This window comes from Pollachius pollachius (assembly GCF_949987615.1).
Source record: "Pollachius pollachius genome assembly, chromosome: 7".
Lineage (NCBI taxonomy): Eukaryota > Metazoa > Chordata > Actinopteri > Gadiformes > Gadidae > Pollachius > Pollachius pollachius.
In genome coordinates, this window is record NC_136940.1 from 19,190,240 (window position 1) to 19,210,813 (window position 20,574).

At 45.0% G+C, this 20,574-nt stretch overlaps 1 protein-coding gene across 1 annotated transcript in view; it reads left to right on the plus strand.

Moving 5' to 3' along the window:
- The window catches only part of nlgn1 (neuroligin 1), a gene marked incomplete at both ends in the record, with an annotated part of 147,561 nt that extends 127,230 nt beyond the window's left edge, over positions 1-20,331 (plus strand). Inside the window, 7 exons of the mRNA XM_079739631.1 lie at positions 14,101-14,313; positions 15,405-15,671; positions 16,354-16,715; positions 17,164-17,324; positions 18,409-18,565; positions 19,008-19,085; positions 19,660-20,331. Coding sequence (XP_079595757.1) covers positions 14,101-14,313; positions 15,405-15,671; positions 16,354-16,715; positions 17,164-17,324; positions 18,409-18,565; positions 19,008-19,085; positions 19,660-20,331 — 1,910 coding nt within the window. The remainder of the gene's footprint in view (positions 1-14,100; positions 14,314-15,404; positions 15,672-16,353; positions 16,716-17,163; positions 17,325-18,408; positions 18,566-19,007; positions 19,086-19,659) is intronic.
- Between the last annotated feature and the right edge of the window lie 243 nt (positions 20,332-20,574).

Consider the following 20,574-nt stretch of genomic DNA (forward strand, 5'->3'; position numbering starts at 1 on the left):
TTTAGAGTACTTTAGAGTCGTGTTACATCATGGCTGGGTTCAAACAAAACACTAGCTCTGTGTTTCCATGACGACTTTGTAAGCAGGTCTAGCTAAATAGCATAACATTTAAGAGAAACAGCAATGCACCCTTTTTGGTTAGGAAATGTTTGAAAATGAAATGTATTCTAATCAAGTTTATTTTGAGAATAACGTCTTGGTTTTAAATACAAACACATAATAACGACGTGAAGGTAAAATAAGATTAGTAGAACTTGTCTGACTCTGTTTTGAACGAGGAAGATGCAGTATTGTCGTAGCAGCTGACTGATGTTGCCTGAACTAGGAGGTCTGAACACGGAGATTTGGCGATGAACTAATATGCACACTGAACTCGTGACAAAAGGCATGAGGACGTCATTCAGAACCTGAAGGCTACTTGTTTGTAAAGCAGCATTTGCAACAAAGACAAAACTGAAGTGGGTTGGATCTTTTGTATAGATTAAGATGGCCGATATGAAAAGGTCCTGTTTGATAAGTTAATGGTAACAATATAGGCCTTAAAGAGTAAACATTGTGCCTGTAGAGACGGTTTCGGATAAAACAGACACATTGTTTTCGGTAGGAGCAGGTGCTACCGGTGATTTCAAACACTGTCAAGAGACTTATTCAAACAGGTTGTGCAGCCAATAGAAAACTCTACTACTTTTCAGCTTCTGTGAAATTCTCTGTGTTTTACAGAGAATTTCCATCCTTTAACAACTTTATACATTCAAGTAAATAATAAAACGGAAATTCTCATCACCAACACTTTGTGAGAAACCAAACAGAACGGTGTTCAACTGAAAAAAGGCATTTTAGGGTTTTCTTTACCTTGACTTTTAGTGCAATTGGGTTATTCTCTGATGTTGGCGATTTATCTCTCCCCTTCCTGTCTTATCTGCTCCAACTCCTGAAAATCTAAGGTGTTCTATTATGGACGGAGCCGGCTGATACCACGGATCCTGGGTCCTAATTTAATGATTTCTGTCAGAGGGAATATTGCAAAATGTCAATTTGCAGAAACTCCTGGGCAGAAACGAGAAGCTGTGTGTGTGAGCTAATGGTGAAAGATGTGCAGATGAATATGCTGCTATATAGGTTGTCAAGAGCACAGATAAAAACACACACATTCTAGCTACACACTTGAAGCTATGGTTATCTTTGTGATCATAGATAAACATCTTACGGTATGGTGGGTAATGCCCACCTAAAACAAGTATTTTCGCCTTATGTAAAAACAAAACACACTCACATCCCTCACAAGCACACAGTCACACACACACACACACACACACACACACACACACAAACACCTCTTGCACCTCTCACCCACATACTAGCCCACACAAACATACATACATACACGCACACACACACACACGTAAGCGCACACACTTGCAGGCACAAGCGCACACAGAAAAAACACACGCAATCTATTTGCTGATTATAAGGATCATTTGTTCAAAGCACAAGCTGTCCCTTATTGCTTTGTGTGGTGGATCATTAAGTGAAGTGAAGATTGCCTCTGTGGATTCAATGAGAGAAGACCAGAGAGAGAGTGGGGGAGGGAGAGAGAGAGAGAGAGAGAGAGAGAGAGAGAGAGAGAGAGAGAGAGAGAGAGAGAGAGAGAGAGAGAGAGAGAGAGAGAGAGAGAAAATTAAAGCTCTTGGGCATTTGGCTGATCTGTAGAGAGAGCGAGACAGGGAGAAGTGAGTTGTGTTGGCGAGAATGGAATGATGAGATTAAATCGGATTGGAGGAGAAGACGAATAAGGACAAAGGTGTGATTGGGTAATGGCATCGACTTTTAATGTACGTCTGCATCTGAAATCGATGGGTAGCTCTGATTAGAAAGAAAGTGGGTGGTTAGTGTGGAGGTAATGCACACTAGAAATCTGGAGTTTAGTCACGGATGTCTACATACAGACATATTTTTGTCTGTCTGTATTTTTGTCCTTAGCTCTGTATTGCTCATCAGGTCTTAAACAAATGTTATTTTTTGGCCTTTGCTGATGATTTAGGCAGAATCATCAAGAATAACTGAACCACTATGGTATTTTAATTGTTAATTCGCAATCATTCCCATATCATGATCTATATAACCGCATTCGGATAAACATTTAAGAATACAAACATGCCATCCTTCTCGATAAATAATTTGTTTAAGATTGATACAAAGAAACACTCATTTTTAAATTATGTTTCCTCCATTTGGGTCACTGCTGGGCAGACGCTAAGGCAGATGGGGCTCTGTATCTATCTTTTAGAGAGGGCCGTGGATGGCCCCTGCACACGCTGCTTTGGGCCCTGCTTGAATGTGTTCTATGCATCTGCTGAAACGTCAGCCCTGTAAGATACCCAGTGAGGCTATTTGGGTAGGCTCCCATTTAAACCAGCTCATTGTTTGAGTCAAGAGGTTAAAGTTGCAGAATGCTTTGAACCAGTTTGGACGGTTTGGATGATGATGTCAGACTAACAATAGGCCTGGAAGTAAGAACAATAAGCCTCCATGGAGGCTGTGCGCAGACTAACCTTTAATTATCCTAGTTACATAGTCATTTGAACAAGATTGGTTAGTAGAACGAGTGGAAAAGGAAGGGTAGAAAAGATAGTTTCATGTTTTCTCTGAGTAGGGCTTCTGTATATGAGTTAATGAAAGTAAACTGTGTGGAGACGCACACATACACACATACACAACCATACACGCACACACAGACACACAAAAATAATAGGTCGGCCAGAGTAATATTTTGGCCTCATTTTGCATTAAAGTGCTGTACCTTTGTGTGTGTGTGTGTGTCCTTCAAACTAAAGCCAACCCATACTGCTCTCCCAGAAGTTCCCAGAAAGTGTGACTTACTATGTATGTATTAGGTATTGTGTGTGTGTGTGTGTGTGTGTGCGTGTGTGTGTGTGTGTGGGTGGGTGGGTGCGTGCGTGTTTGTGGAATGGCCACATGCGTGTGAGTGTGTTTTGTGTGAAGTCAAGCTCATTGTATCTTGTAGATCTATGAGTAAGGCCTTGTGTCATACATCACCTTGGCCCAAACCTTCAGACCCAGTCTTGAGCCCATAGATCTACTGTGTGTCTGTGTGTGTGTGTGCTTGTGTGTGTTTGTGTGTTTGTGTGTGTGTGTGTGTGTGTGTGTGTGTGTGTGTGTGTGTGTGTGCATGTGTGCGTGTGTGTGTGTGTGTGTGTGTGTGTGTGTGTGTGTGCATGTGTGCGTGTGCGTTTGGGTGCATGCGTGTGTGCATGCGTGCATGTATGTGTGCACGCATTCAAGTGTGTGTCTGCCAAGACACTTCCAGCAAGTTTACTCACTCTAGGCACAATTATCGTAGGAAATCAGCAAACACACACACACACACACACACACACACACACACACACACACACACACACACACACACACACACAAAGTTATTACAGTTTGTCAACAAGTCGAGTCAGGTTTATTTATACAGTGCTTTTTATTACAGTTAAAGTCTCAAGGACCTTCCCCATCACACACTCAGAGGATGGTTGGACGAAAGCATGTGATGAGACCAAGGTGGGACATTCAGAGCACCTGATTTCCTAACAAGAAAGTGTTGCGTTGAACACACAAACACACACTTTGGTATTCTATTATCCACATGTTGTCAAAGACATTTTTCAGATTCAACAAATTTTTATGTGTTGGCAAAATGGCAAGGTCGAAGAATACGTTCTATCCTCTATCTTCAAAGATTTCAAACCATGGATATTTTGGTTTTGTGTTGTTGTGCTACCTTCTAAAGGTATGTGTGTGTGTAACAGCCGGTGGCGGACTTAGTGTGTGTGTGTGTGTGTGTGTGTGTGTGTGTGTGTGTGTGCATAGGCGTGTGTGCCCGTGTCAATCATTTCTGATGCCACTCCAGACGTCCGGCTGTTTTTGAATCATAAATACCAACCACAAAATCAATTTTCTGGACCCACTAAACATTTTCTCTTCTCTCATTTATTTATTTATTCATTCAGAAATTTCACTTGTGATAAGGCCCTGTCTGGCTGTCTAACGCAAAGAATTGTGGGAACCCTGACTTCCGACAAGGGTGTGTGTGGGCTTGTGTGTGTGTGTGTGTATGTGTGTGTGTGCGCACAGACTTCAATAGGCGCCTGTCTACAATAACCTTCTGTCTGTGTGTGTGTGTGTGTGTGTGTGTGTGTGTGTGTATGTGTGTGTGTGTGTGTGTGTATGCTTGTCTGCATTCTGTCTGTCTGTCTGTCTGTCTTTGTGTGTATGTGTGTGTACACACACCTGCACTGTTGAAGATATTCTTTTCCCCTCACACTCCTAGAGAGGTTTGACAGCTAGTCCCCCAAGACGGCATGGCACCTCTCTCTTCCCTTCTCTCTCGTTATCTTGTGTGTGTGTGAGTGTGTGTATGTGCGTGTGTCTGAGTGTGTGTGTGTATCTGGTTGTCTGTCTTTTACCATTCTTTTCTATACCCCTTCCCCTTCTCCCATATATTTTTCATTTTATCACTCTCTCTCTCTTTGTTCTTCTTCTGCTCTCCTTCTCCATCTGATTTCTCCCTCTCTATCTCTCTCTCCCTATGTCCCTCTCCCTCCCCTACTCTCTGTCTCTGTCTCTCTCTGTGCTTCATCTTACAGTCCCAGCATGCATTGCGAGGCTGACAGCGCACGCTCGACTTTGAGTTAGTTTCCTCTGACAGTTTCACGTGGATCTTCAAAATCCCCTTCACACAACCAAGGAAAACACACATGCACTCACACAGACACACAAATGCAACACATGCTTTCATGCACGCAGACACATCCACACACACACGAGCGCATCTACGCATACAACACACACGTGCACATACACATGCACATACAAATGCATATGTACACAGGATGACTTACCCTCTTGAGCCCACGTCCCATTTGGTGGCTTATAACACAGTGCAAACTTTGAACATCTTTCTATGTGAGTGTGTGTGTGTGTGTGTGTGTGTGTGTGTGTGTGTGTGTGTGTGTGTGTGTGTGTGTGTGTGTGTGTCCTCCACTCCAAGACTGATCAGCCATACGACAGATGAATAAAATATATTACCACCATAGCAGTTAGTCCATGCTTAATTGATGCGCTTGGGCCTCATCAGTAGAGACTGTCGCTGATACTGCTAACTTAACAATGCTCTATTCCCTGCCATTCATTCCCCTTTTCATCTTGCTTTCATCTAACCTTAGAGGGGGGAATCACACCCTCAACTCCCTTACTCATTTTGTTTTTGCCGTCTGTTGTTGCTTATCTCTCGGCTCATCTGTCAATGGCCTGATTACTTTGGAATGCATTCATGCTTTGTGTCGTTTAACAAACACAATTTCTGGGTCAATCCCATCAAACTGTTGCATTTTTTATATTGATCAGAAAGTGTTAATCATATCTATGACAAAAAAAACACAATCTTAAAATGGTGCTGGTAGCGAGGCGTAGCGTCAGCTGTGCGTTTAATTTCTCTTTAATAGAAGCTTACAGGGGTCCGTAATTGTCTTTCTTCATGCGGATATTGGAGCTGCTTTCCATGTAAGAGGGTCAGGAGAAGTGGGGCAGGTGGCTTGCTGCGGTGATGTGTGAGGCGTAACTTAACAACACATCAGTGCAATGTTACGCTCTGCGGTTGTGTGTGTGTGTGTGTGGGTGTGTGCGTGCGTGCATGCGTGTGAGTGTGTCTGCGTGCGTGTGTATGCTTGAGGTGAGGTACATTGAATAATGAAGTGGATTATGAGTTGACCTGCTGTATAGAGTGCAGGGCTAGATCGATAAAGAGATATGTCTGAGAGGAAAGTACATCAGCATTGAACGGGAAGGAGGGGGGCATTCCATGAGCCGATTACATTTTAACTCCTTCGAGATGTGCAGGAGAATGGGCTGGAACGTCAAATACAGGGCAGCTACAGAACTATGGAATGATATGCAGTGCATCATGAATATAATGGAGGATGAAGACACAGAGGTTAGCATAAACTGAAGTCTATGCCGACCTATTGTGTGAGTGATATGCTTTTCAAGGACTGAGCCGTTGTCTGGAAGTAATTTTGTAGCCTCAACATCCAAAATCCAGTACACTCAAAATATTCATATTGAAAGGTAACGCATTAACAAGAGAAAGATTTAAACAAAGATCAACAGTTTGGGCTCAAAGCAATGCCTGGACATTTTTAACCTTTATTGAACTTCACAAGGAGACAAAGATGAGACATTGAGGAGGAACAGAGCAGAGAGTTCCATCTGAACAACTTACCTTTTCTCCTTGTGTGTGAGAGAGTGAAAGAGAGAAGAAAGAAAGACGAAAGTGTGCTTGTTACTTAAAGAGTAGAGACTTGAGTCATTGTAGGGACTAGCATGTAGTTCCTCTAGCGGCCTTTAAACGGTTCACGGTAGAGATTAACATGTAGATCCTCTAGTGGCCTTTAGGTAGTTCACGGTAGAGACTAAGGCTGCATTCAGATCAAATACCGCGTTGCGAAGATAAATGTAGAATGCTGCGGCAATGCTAGAGTGTCACTTTATGGCCCATTTGTGGAACAATTTGTTGTGAACTTTATCCCCCTGTTCAAGAAGTTGGCAGTTTTGCACCTAAAAGCAAAGAAGCTTCTGGCATTCAGCCTCTCTTCCATCTTGAGTTGCTCGATAAACAGTGGAAGGCTGCAATGCTAACCTTACATGGTAACCTAGGTTCTTCTTCCTGTGGGCATCTTATAGTCTGATGACCAGCGTACGTGATTGGCCATCGCAGAATGACGTCGGGTTACGTTTCTCCAAGGGTTGATTCTGTTTCAACGTTTCCAACTGAATTTCTTTGTTGCCACATGTGATTGAATCCTGACTAACGCGTAGTTCCTCTAACACACTTTAGGGGGTTCACGGTAGAGATAAGGATGTAGTTCCTCTGACGGACAATAGGGTGTTCATTGTGGACACTAAAAGTTGTTCCTCTGACGGCCATTAGTTGGTTAATTGTAGAGACACAAATGTAGTTCCTCTAGAGGCCTCTTGGGGGTTCACGGTAGAGGGTTACACGTAGTTCCTCTATCGGTCGCTGACAGGTATTTCCTCTAATGGCCTTTTGGTGGTTCGCAGTGGTTGCATGCAGAGTAACCGCCATTATTCTAAAGTGGGCAGAAATGTAATTAAAATGTGCTGATACGAAACCAATATCTGTTTTTTTTTCTTGTTCCGTTAGACGCTCAGTTCATCTCCATATCATGTATTTTTAGCGCCCATTTGAGAGGTTTATTTAATTAAAAAGTAATTAAGGACTGAATATTGCTGAGTTTTTAGCCTTGAGCTAGTGTGAGGCGGCCATTCAATTCCTCCCCTCAATCTGCCAAATGTGGATTGTTTTTCGCTGCTGGTTGCAAAAATCTCAAACGGTGGCAATGATCCATGGAAGGCGAAACTTCGACCATGGTGTGTGGGGGACGTCACTGTAGCTAATTACATATTTTTGACAGTAATGACAGTCTGCGGACTGATAAACAGGGAGAGAGAGAGATAGAGACTGCATGAGACAGAATGAGAATGAGAGAGAGGCGGACGGTGAAGGAAAAAAGGCAGAAAGAAGAGAGAAAAGAGAGAGGAAATAGAGGATGGTTTCAGCCTCTGATGGCCTCCCTCACCTTTTTCTTGTTCTTTCGCCTCTTTCCTCTGTAATTTCTCTACTCTCTGCCTGCGGTTGTCACCTTGCACAGTTATCCATTTGAAACGAACTACCCATCCTCTCTCATCTCCTCAGTCCCCCAGTTAGGGGATTGATAGTGGCTAGTTGCTTGACTGCTACAAGTCTTTCCTTTTATCAAATATTCTCTGTCATCTCAAACGTACAGCGTGGACCCTTCCCTGTCCACACACTCAACTGACATATCTGTTTTTACTTTTTCATGTCAACTTCAACATGCCAGAGCTAACTTTGCTTTTGCTTTTTCTCACACCTCCCCCCCCCCCCCCCCCCCCCGTTGTCCCTTCCCTTTTCTTCATGTTGTCATCTCACATTCGTCCGCCCCCACCAACCTTCCCTCGCATGCTGTTCTCTCTGTCTCCAACATCTCTCGATAACGCTATATCTTATTCATTGGTGCAGCCTCACGCTGTCTTCCTTCAGCTCTTGTTTTAATCCCCCACTCACTTCATCTCTCTGTCTTTTATCTATCGCTCGCTATCTTTCTCCTCCTTATTGCGTTCCTTTATCTCTTTTTTTTAACATCTTTGTGTGTTTGTGTGTGTGTGTGTGTGTATGTGTGTGTGTGTGTGTGTTTGTGTCTGTGTTTGTTTCTGTGTGTATGTGTTTGTGTCTGAGTGTGTATGCGTGGGTGTGGGTCAATACGTGAAATGTGACGATATGCTCATACTGGTGAAAAATGAAGTTAGGAATCGTGCACATGCATCATGCTGAAACGTCAGCACAACGGTCTGAAGTCAGAGACAATTTTTGATTGGGATTTTGGATTAAACACAACGTGTAGTGTTAAGTAAACAATCCTCTGTTTGTGTGTGTTTGTGCGTATGTGTGTGTGTGTCTCTCTCTCTCCCTCTCTTTTATTTGTTGCAAATAAAAGTTAATCCGCACATGCTCATCCCGTGAGCAAACACAGTTGGGCAGTGACCCAAATTAACATATGGATGTGTTCTCCGTTCTCATATAGAACAACAGCCAGATGTCTGAGAATGTGACCACTGTGGGCGAGTGGATTGGTGTGTGTGTGTGTGTGTGTGTGTGTGTGTGTGTGTGTGTGTGTGTGTGTGTGTGTGTGTGTGTGTGTGTGTGTGTGTGTGTGTGTGTGTTACGTGTTACGTGTGAGCAGGGATGGAGGGAGGTTGAGTAATGGAGGGTTGATATAGTTTAGAGAGAGAGAGAGAGAGAGAGAGAGAGAGAGAGAGAGAGAGAGAGAGAGAGAGAGAGAGAGAGAGAGAAGCAAGGCAGTTAGGGCACTCATGTTATGTTAGTCTTGCTGTCTTATTCTGTGTGACAGAGTGACTGGGTAAAATACACAATATTGTATGCTGCAAGCTATGAAGCCTGTCAGTCCGACTTGGCAGGGGCTGGCAAGAGTGTTTGGTTGTGGGTTGATGTGTGAGTGGATGTTTGTGTGTGCGTGCGTGTGTGTGTGTGTGTGTGTGTGTGTGTGTGTGTGTGTGTGAGTGTGTGTGTGTGTGTGTGTGTGAGTGTGTGTGTGTGTGTGTGTGTGTGTGTGTGTGTGTGTGTGTGTGTGTGTGTGTGTGTGTGTCGTGTGTTGGCATGTGTCTGCAGGAGGGAAAAGGGTTCATTGTGAGTGCACGGTATGTGTGTGTTTATGGGGTGATGAATTATGACATAACATTTATTGTTGTACCATATATGTGCAGCATTTAATATCACATTGACATTTAACTGCTGCATAATGTTTGGCATGTTGACCTTCTCCCTAACCCTGCGTTGTGTCAATGCATATTAAGCCCTTTCTGTGTTGCCTTGTAACCTACTGATCTGAGACCATCCATGAGAAATTGCACTCCTCTGGCGGTCATTGTCTCCCTTCCCTCTCTTCCTCCCTCCCCCTTCTCCCGTAGGCCGCAGGGTGAGTAAGCAAGGGAGTGAAGGGGTTACAGAGAGAGCGAGCAAGAGAGTGAGGATTAGGGGCATACAGAGACCATGACTGTGGAAAATAGATTTTGATGATTCAAAAACCGAAACCAACCGCCAAATCTTCCAAGCCATTGAGCTACAGCTGAGGCAGAAGAATGGGGAAACCATATGTATATAGGTGCTTTTTCTTTGTGGCATTTTGTTATTGTCATTTTAATTGGCATCGAATTAAAAAAAAAACAAGTCCAAATCATATGACGGGTACGAGGGGGTGTCATTTGTGTTGACACCAACACTTGCCGACAGTTTTCCCCCCAAAGCCTTCCGACGCGAGTACATACGCGCGGTGGTTGTCAAGTATTTGTCACGTGTGCATTCTTGTGTTCATTTCTGGGGGGAAAGAAAGGGGAGTCAAAGTACCCTCACGCACTTGTGAAGACAGCGTATGGAGACACACGAAGGGGTCGTGTGCCTCCATACGCTGTCTTCACAAGTGTATTCCTACCGTATTCCTTTTGCTCTCCACCCCTTGCCTTAAATGTCTTTGAGTGAGACGGGAGCGAAGTGAGGCAACAATTTCAACAACACAGAAATAGTCTGCGAAAAAACTGGATAATTCCAGTGTTTGTTACCTTACCATGTGCTCCTCCCCTCCTCTCCCCTTTTCTTTTCCTCTCACTCCTTACTTATGTTTCCCTTACCGAAAACCGTACCACACCAGACAATGCAGCATAATACAATGCAGTTTAATACCATGCGGTATAATACAATGCCGTACAATACAAAGCAATACAATGCAACGCAATTCAATGCAATACAATACAATACAATACAACACAACCAAGAGGCAGCCATGACTGTCTGTTTGTGAGGCTCATGAGGAAGAGGCTAGCATGCAGCCCCAGTCTTCAGAATATTCTGCCACCATCCACAGTCGATGGGAAGAAATGTAATTTTATATCAATGTTACTCATTGATACACAGTCGTTTGTTTCCAATGAAGTGGTGGTATTTGGACTCATATCTACACCATATCATGAAAACACCACAGCATAAACAAACTGTTTAGCCGCTAACATTTAACAAATAACCCTAACCCATTTTCTTTGTATTTATGTATATGGAATTTAATCTAGATAAGATGCAATATCATATATATTTGAAACTATTTAAAAAAACAAGATTGACTAATATTTGATTTAATCAGTCTTTGAATCCATCCATAATCATGTATTTGTCTTCTCTAGATATGCATCTTCCTCTCATTTTCCTGATATAGTTGAATAGCTGAGCAATAGCAAAGCAAGGGAAAATCCCCTATCTGATTTATCGCTAATCTGAATAAACACGATGAGCTTTCTGCCCATGATGCAAGTCATCACACACTTTCCGAAATGGACCATATAATCCTGTGCTCTACTAATCTTAGGTAAACTACACAAGGTTAACTACATATCAAAACTAAAATAAACTATACTGTACTATGCGATATAGAAGACAGTACTATACAACATTGAAAACTATATAACCTTAAATAATATTATACAGTGTACCACTGTTCTGTTCTCAGTTAACCACCATGCTTTGGAGGGACATGGCATGAATTTATGTATGTTTCACTTTTATGAGTTACTGGAGTGTGTGTGTGTGTGTGTGTGTGTGTGTGTGTGTGTGTGTGTGTGTGTGTGTGTGTGTGTGTGTGTGTGTGTGTGTGTGTCTGCGTCTGCGTCTGCGTGTGTGTGTCTGTGTCTGTGTCTGTGTGTGTGTGTGTGTGTGTGTGTGTGTGTGTGTGTGTGTGTGTGTGTGTGTGTGTGTGTGTGTGTGTGTGTGTGTTGATCTGAAGCCCTTCCCTGGACCTCACCCACTGCGGTGGGCTTGTTAATCATTTTCCTCCCTGTCTCCGGGTCGTCCCCTCCGTAGCGCCCAGGCCTTCCCGCACCTCCCGGTGGAATTGAATCAATTAAAGGCTCTCTTGTAGATAGGCGGCCGGCGCTTCCACAACATTAGGCTTTGATCAAGGAAACACACAAATAAATAAATAAACACTTGGCAGAAATGAAACGGAAAACCAATGGAGTCAATGAGTCAAGCCAATGAGGTGCCTGTTTGTTTGATTGTGTGTCTGTTTGTGTGTGTGTTGGTCTGTGTGTGTGTGTGTGTGTGTGTGTGTGCGTGTGTGTCGGTGTCGGTGTGTGTGTGTGTGTGTGTGTGTGTGTGTGTGTGTGTGTGCGTGTGTGTGTGTGTGTGTGTGTGTGTGTGTGTGTGTGTGTGTGTGTGTGTGTGTGTTATGCATGCCTGTACCCAGGGTGTGTGCACAAGTAGCTCTGTTCCCGCTTTTGGAAAGATCCAACCATATCCTTCAGTGAAATAGGCAGGGACCTCGGGAGACCCATTGAGCACAGTGGGAACATTTTGTCAAGGCAGCGAACTCCTCTGATGGTAATGTGTCCATGCAGAAGGTTACTGGTACAATGATCCCATCTTCCCTGCACTTGGGCAACTCTCCCTAAACATGGAGTGTTTCATCAACCTGTGGTAATGGTGCGCCACTAAGCTTGAGGCTGCTTTGAATCGCCGCCCGCGAACATGCTATCCTGGATGACACTACTGCTGCTTGTATTCATGGGTTTGCCATGGGTGGATATGCTATAACAAAGAAATATATCTATATGCATATATATATATATATATATATATATATATATATATATATATACGTTCATATGTCCAGGTTTAAAGTGTGTGCGTGTGTGTGTGGGCACGCGTGTGTGTGTGTGTACGTGTGCGTGTGGGTTTGCCATTAACGCCATTACTGATAAAAGAGCTTTTAGCAGTGACATTCAGAGGATGAAGAAGGGACAAAGCACTTCCTACGACAGACATGTAAGGAAGAAGGGCTTCTTCTATGGTCGTGCTTCCCCCCCACTTCCCTCTTCTTCCCCCCCACCCATTCCACCAACACCACCAAACCACAAATACATCTCCACCTCAGCCGGCTGATCTAAACAGCAGCAGAGCAATATTGATTGTTTTTCTCCGAGCAGGGGGTTTCTAATTGAAAAATGGAGGGACAGTAGACCTGGAATGGACGGAGGGAAGTGAGTGAAATATAGAGGGAAAGGTCAGGTTAATAGAGACAGGGTCAGGGGAACCAGAGATTAACAAGATAGGTAGTCGGAGTGGCGGTAGTTGCGGAGGTGGACAGCCACCGTGAGCGAAGGTCAATGTCGGAGTGTAACCAGGCGACTGGGTTCCTAAGGGCAAGTAAATACTGGAGCCAAAACTGTGCAATAGCAGCACACACACACGCGACACCGAATCCAGTTTGTTTCAGCTGACTTTTTTTGTCAAACGTATATGGAGCGTTGCGTCACCTGGCACCGTTTCAACACAAAGCATTTTTACAAGCACCATTTACTTTCTTTCAGATGGAAGATTGTGCTTTTGAAATGCTTCAGAGGCATGAAATGTGTGTCTACCGCTGCAGCTTTATTATGTTAACGCGTCGTACATATGGTGTTGGCTGCCGGATCGGGCCCATAACTCTCTTTGTTAGCCTCAGCATGCTCCACCATTTAAGTAGCTCCGTGGGAAAGGAATCCTGTTTTATTGCAATTATGAAATGGCCATGCTTGTTAGTTTCCCTTTCTACATCTGCTTTGTTATCCCCGTTCAATAATTCCAGATACGCCGGAAAGTAAAAAACTGAAAACAAAATGGGGAAATGTTCGGTCTTTAATTGTATTTTATGGGCATAGTTAATTCTTGATCAATTTTCTTCTCAAATTGATCATCCTCAACTAAAGAATGCAGAGGGATTTATCCACCACCAGAAGTTGGCAAAAATCGATCTGGCCCTGTGCATTTGTAGCTTCACATCTGAAATGAGTACAGAACACAAACCCACCATTGTCAGGAAATACAGAAAAGGGAAATAAACACAATATCCCGGGCTGCTTTCACAACTGAATCTTGAGCATGCTATTCATGCTGCTTACACACCATCTTTCAGGGTAAAATAATAGCAGCGTCTTGGCTAACTGACAGGCGGCTCTATGGAGGGAATACATCCGTTGTCCGGCTAGAATACTGTGCTTCTTTGAACCCTGAAACACAGAGGCTATACCAGCATCCAGAGTGAGTCAATGTACATGAAAGGAATAATACACAGACCTGCGGCCTGGCCTTTGCCCCCTCGTTGTATTATTGCTGGTTTATTAATGTTGCTTATCTTCCCTCTCCAAGACTTGTAGTTTTCTCTTCATTTATGTTATTTAGCCACTCAAACTTCAAATTCGAAACTGCTCCAAACCAATAATGTGTTTTACAAATAGTAAGCCAGTGCTCACCTCCAGGATGGACTATCTTTGCTCAAACACTAGTTGTTGAAATTGTCCGCTGTGACTGGTTGACATTGATCCTTCTGAAGTGGACAGACGGGCTGAAACGCACAAGATGAGCCTAACCTGAACTGAATTCCTCTCTGGCAGGCTTCCTGAGCACGGGAGACCAAGCGGCCAAGGGGAACTACGGTCTCCTTGACCTGATCCAGGCTCTCCGCTGGACCAGTGAGAACATTGCGGCCTTTGGCGGCGACCCCCTGCGCATCACAGTGTTTGGCTCAGGGGCCGGGGCGTCGTGTGTCAACCTCCTGACCCTCTCCCACTACTCTGAGGGCAACCGCTGGAGTAACTCCACCAAAGGTAATGGGGCCTCGTGGCATCTTAGGAGCCTTTTGGCTCGGCAGCAGTGTGTGTCAGTTTACAGGGAAAGACCAACTGCCCTGTGTAGGGGCCTTGCTATGGCGTTGTTTGATCATTTATCTGAAAAAATTATTTGCAATTGCTTGGATTCATTAGGGTATGTGTTTAAACACAACTTTTATATGGCATATATGTCCTTCATTTATGTTAAACGACAAATAATGATGAAATTATGAAAATAATTTGAATTATATCTCGTGTTAGCATCGTGGTAGGCATTGAGGCTAGTAATCTTTATTCTGTATTGATTTTGCCTCAATTTATTTCATTAAGCATGCACGATGAATGACATTTTATGTTTGTAATAAATAACGAACCAGATGTTAGTTTAACTGGTGATGCTTTTAAGTGACACAAAAACTGACACGCCCAACCAGCGTTTCATTCTGCCTGCCTAACGAGCCTTTCTAATGAGGGAAACCATTGATATTATTCAATCAAGAAGGTTTATATTGAGCCCAGATGCTCATGGAGGTTGGTTTTGGTTGTTTCACAGCCATTTATTACTGCTGTTGATGTACTGGGATGCTTCTTATTTCCTCATGTCTTTCTCACTGTTCCTATTTTAATCCAAAATGTACATTCATACAAAAAACTAGACCATTGCTTTTATTTTATTTTATTAAAGATGCTTTAGGATAATCTAGGTTAGATTTGAAAGTTGTAAGGAGATAGAGTGAGCAGAAGAGAGCACCATTGACAAGTGTGCCATTTCCTACACCTGTGGTTTAGAGGCCAAATGAATCATCCAAAACAATCACGGAAGAGTTACCCTGATTGGTCAGATACGACTCAGGAGCATTTTGCAATCGAAATTGGCTCATACAGAGGCAGGCACAGTCAACTCTATATATAGAATTCCCTGTGATATTCTATTTGTTGCTGAGTATTTCGCTCAACAAAAGCTGAAAGTCGGCCAAGCCATTTGTAACAAATTACACCCAAATAATAGCCCTTAAACTACAATACCTTTAACCTCATACACTCATTCCCTTCCAAACATCCCAACCCTTTGCTCCCAAACCACCTAGGTCTCTTCCAGCGGGCCATAGCTCAGAGCGGCACGGCGTTGTCTAGCTGGGCTGTGAGTTTCCAGCCGGCCAAGTACGCCCGCATGCTGGCCCGCAAGGTGGGCTGCAATCTGCAGGACACGGTGGAGCTGGTGGAGTGTCTCCAGAGGAAGCACTACAAGGAGCTGGTGGACCAGGACATCCAGCCCGCCCGCTACCACATCGCCTTTGGACCTGTCATCGATGGCGACGTGATACCGGATGATCCCCAGATACTCATGGAGCAAGGTAAGGGTGGTGAAGCACCTTCCTTTATCCTGAATGTACAGGAATACGGTGGTCTGCCCTTGGATGTCAGGTCAGGGTTCCCACGCATCCAAGACCTGGATTAAAAGAAAAAGTTTGGCGGAAGATCGAAAATAAATAATGAGTCAAATGTTCCGAGGCTAAATTTGAAGCTGTCATGGAAAGTTGCAGGATTACAAAACATAATCATATTATATACTCATCTGTACTGCTACATTTTGTTGCATACAGGAATGTCCTGGAAAAGACCTGAACTAGAATGAGGCAGAATGAGTGGCAGCCCTGCAGGTCATAGAGTGACAGCTCATGGATGCATTAGTCAGTTGTATAGATAGGAAGGAAATAAAAAACACCAGCCCGACAGCGAGGATTAGAAATCTTCAAAGCAGTCAACCAAAGTGTGGAAGAACAAGTGTAAAATGGAATTATGACAAAGGCCATATGAGGGGGAGTTCAAGCTTTTTCAATCCAATGTTTTGACCACTCAGATAGATGGCTCTTGTAATGATCTTAGTTTTTGCTTATTATTCATACTTTGTACGCCGTCCGCGATATCCTCCATTATTTCTCTATTTGATCAGAGGATTGGTATTTGCCTCCCCTTGTTTTTGCTCCTGTTCAACTCTCCTCTCTCCCTCTTTCCCTTTGACTCCCTCCGCGGCAGGCGAGTTCCTCAACTATGACATCATGCTGGGGGTGAACCAGGGCGAGGGCCTCAAGTTCGTGGAGCTGATCGTGGACAACGAGAACGGCGTCCAGGCCAACGACTTCGACTACGCCGTCTCTAGCTTCGTGGACGACCTCTATGGCTACCCGGAGGGCAAGGACATCCTACGCGAGACCATCAAGTTCATGTACACAGACTGGGCAGACCGACACAACCCTGAGACGCGCAGGAAGACCCTGCTGGCGCTCTTCACCGATCACCAGTGGGTGGCGCCTGCGGTGGCCACGGCTGACCTCCACTCCAGCTTCGGGTCGCCCACCTACTTCTACGCCTTCTACCATCACTGTCAGACGGAGCAGGTAGGCAGCTTATCTGGCTGTCCAACGGGGCCTTGTTCCATTGATTAGAGCATAATGAGATGTAGCCAAAAAGAGTGTAACTAGCTGACCTTTTCTGCGGCTCAAGGTGGGTTGTCTGTAAATGGATTGGCCAACGCATTGTAATGATATTCTTTTCGAAGATTCAAAAATTTCGGGAAATATGAAAAAAAAAGAAATCGCGAACAATGAAATATTGTTCGCGGGCGACAATATTTCATATAACGTTTTATGTAGCCATGAATATTTTGTGTTTCTTTTACCTATTTTGCGTTCAATTTTGAGTTGACATTGTCATCCGTTACAATGTCATTAGGTATCCATTCTGGTCTACTGTGTTTATGTGCAGCTCCTTTGAGTTTCTATCAATAGTAATGCCTTTATTAGTCTACGGTGGTGAATGTTAATTGTTCTGATCTCTGATTGAAAGGTGCCACCATGGGCAGATGCAGCCCATGGGGATGAGATCCCGTATGTGTTTGGCCTGCCGATGATCGGGCCCACGGAGCTCTTCCCCTGTAACTTCTCCAAGAATGACGTCATGCTGAGTGCCGTGGTCATGACCTACTGGACCAACTTCGCCAAGACAGGGTACAGTTTAGATGCAACAGAAAGTAGTGCTGAAAAATGTATAAACAAAAACTGTTAACTGGCAGCTTAACACAGGGCTTATGCATCAGTATTCAAAACATTGTTTGGCTAATAAAGCCAAAAGCACAAGCAATAATATTTCCCTAATCATTTTCTATGGGAAAGCTTGATCTCCAAGTTCCACAATTGTTTAATATGGCATAGGTTGCTCATAAGATTAGTATAATATAATTTTCCGGTAATTGTTCCGCAATTACTTTAGTAGAAGTGCTTGAACAACATTAAATCTACTCTGACACATTGTGCTTTCCCTGTTCCGGTTTTCAATGAGCTTTGCAATTAGGTTTGCTCATTATTAAGCACATCCATAATAAAGAGTCTTTTGTGCAGTAAAGTATGATTGGTATTCCTTGCACATGCACACACGTGGAATACATTCCTCATTAATGTCCGTAGCCTGTGGAGTGGCATTCTCGATTGGAGATGAAGCCAAATATATTCTGCCTATTCCTCACATTGCCTTTCAGCATTAAGTCATGGCAGTAATTGTCTTTGAAGCACCTAATGAAGGGCATTTGGGCTCTTTCTGTGCACTGCCCAAAAGGCTTGAGGGAAGCCGGAAAGACGCTAATGATCTACATATATAATCCTAAATTGACGTGAAATGCAGGCCACCTTGAAGATTTACGCCAGTCCCTTGCATGGTTAAGTATGCTCCTGATGAGGTCTGGCTGGCTACGTAAGCTGCTTCCAGACAATTGGGCGCTTATTGGGTCTGAATGGGCCGCCATAGATCACATGGCTAGCCCTTTCCCACTTAAATAAGGTGTAAGTAGGTTTTTTGTCATGAAACATGGCAAATGGGCTCTCTGCTTATCCCCTTTATAAAAATAAAAGCAAGAATTGTACTTCTGTGTGTGTGTCTTGTCGTACAAATGTTCTCCCTGTGGTATTATTCTTCTCTCTGGTTTGTATCGTAAACCTGTTGCATGCCTCGGCTGCTGTCGTGTGACTCCCATTGTGACTCCCCTTCAGGGATTCAGTCGATACAATCTAATCTCTCTTGTACTCTTACTATTCACAGGGACCCCAACCAGCCTGTGCCCCAGGACACCAAGTTCATCCACACAAAGCCCAACCGCTTCGAAGAGGTGGCCTGGACACGCTACAACCAGAAGGATCAGCTCTACCTTCACATAGGCCTGAAGCCTCGTGTCAAGGAGCATTACCGCGCCAACAAGGTACTGTCACGCTCACTGCAGTGGGCATACTCCGTTCCCCTGGTTCGGTTTGCTTTGGTTTTGGTTATGGTTTTGACCCGCTTGATAACATCAGAAAGACAGGGTCATTAAAGGGAATAAATCCACAGGATTGTCATGTAGAATTGATGCAGACATTTGGCACTCACTCGCTCTTTTTACTGTTAGCCTTAAAAAGTATGGAGAATACTTTGAAAAGATGCAGTCTAACATATCCAACTTTTGAAAACTATTCACCCATTCAAGTGAAGTATCCACTTCTATTTAAACAGTTGCTTTACCTTGACCCAACCTTGGAACCTTCTTCCTTTCCTTCTGGGGAATATTGTTGGCTGTACGGCCCTGGCTCTGAGCTCCTGTCCATAGTCCGTCCAGTTTCCTCTCTGCCCACTCTAACTCTGTGTACTGTGCTCTGGTCCCTCAGGTCAACCTATGGCTGGAGCTGGTCCCACACCTCCACAGCATCAATGACGTCACACAGGTCCTTCCCACCACCACCAAGGTGGGTCATTCAGCTTCAGTGTTTTACAGAGCTATACTGTATTAGCATTGTGTATGACTTGTGATTACTATATGCGTTACTATTATTATAATTATTATTTTATTGATTATCATATACCAGGGCTTTAGCACGCTTGCTTTGTATTCAACAAAAGCAAAAGACGCCACTTCCACCCAGGGAAAACACGTGACTACTGTTATCATAATGACGAACAAACCCAACCTGTTGCTCAGGAGATAGAGCGGGTTGGTTGGTAACCGTAAGGTTGCTAGTTTGATCCTAGGCTCCTCCTAACTGAGTGTTCAGTTGTCCATAAGCAAGTAACCTGACCCTAACTGCTCTCGAAGAGCTGGCTGTCGCCTTGCATGGCTAACACCGCCGTCGGTTTATAAATGTGTGTATGAATGGGTGAATGTTCGGAAATATTGTAAAGCGCTTTGAACGAATGAATGAATGATCTTTAATTGTCAAAGTACAGGTACAGGTACGGGTACAGCGGAATTTGGGAGTGGCCACTGGTTAGAAAAGCGCTATATAAATGCAGTCGATTTACATACAACATCTCCCGCACCAGGTGCCCCCGGCGGAGGTGACCAACCGGACCCCCAAGACCAAGCCGTTCGCCACCAAGCGTCCCAACCCCACGCCGTACCCCACCGACACGCAGGACAGCCTGAACCAGCCCCACCTGGTGGACCAGCGGGATTACTCCACGGAGCTGTCGGTCACCATTGCCGTGGGTGCCTCGCTGCTCTTCCTCAACATCCTGGCCTTCGCCGCTCTCTACTACAAGAAGGACAAGCGGCGGCACGACGTGCACCGTCGCTGCAGCCCCCAGCGCAGCGCGGCCAACGACCTGGCCCACCACACCCAGGAGGAGGAGCTCATGTCCCTGCAGATGAAGCAGCACTCGTCGGAGCTGGACCCGCGGGGCCACTGCCAGGGCGGTATCGGCGGCGGCGGCGGCGGCGGAGGCGGCGTGGTGGTGGTTGGGGTGGGGGGCGGCGGGGGCAGCGACGGCATGCACGCCCACGACGCGCTGCTGAGGACTGCCTGCCCGCCGGACTACACGCTGGCCATGCGGCGCTCGCCGGACGACATCCCGCTCATGACCCCCAACACCATCACCATGATCCCCAGCACCATGGGCGGGCTGGCGTCGCTGCACTCCTTCAACACGTACCCCAGCAGCGGGCAGAACAACACGCTGCCGCACCCGCACTCACACTCCACCACCCGGGTATAGCCCAGCCACGCGGCCCTCTCCTCCTCCTCCTCGACCTCCCCCCCTTCCCCCCCCCCCCCCCCCCCGTCGGGCGACACAACGGGACGTACCAACACCGCAAGGCGAGGGAGACTCTGAGGGGTGAAGGCCGAGCGCTGAGTGAACACGATACATCCAGAGCTTCGACAGGAAAAGGGTCAAGGGGCTGTCGTCGGCTGGGAGGGATGGATACTGGGATTCTGTCCTCGCCGGTGGAAACCTTTT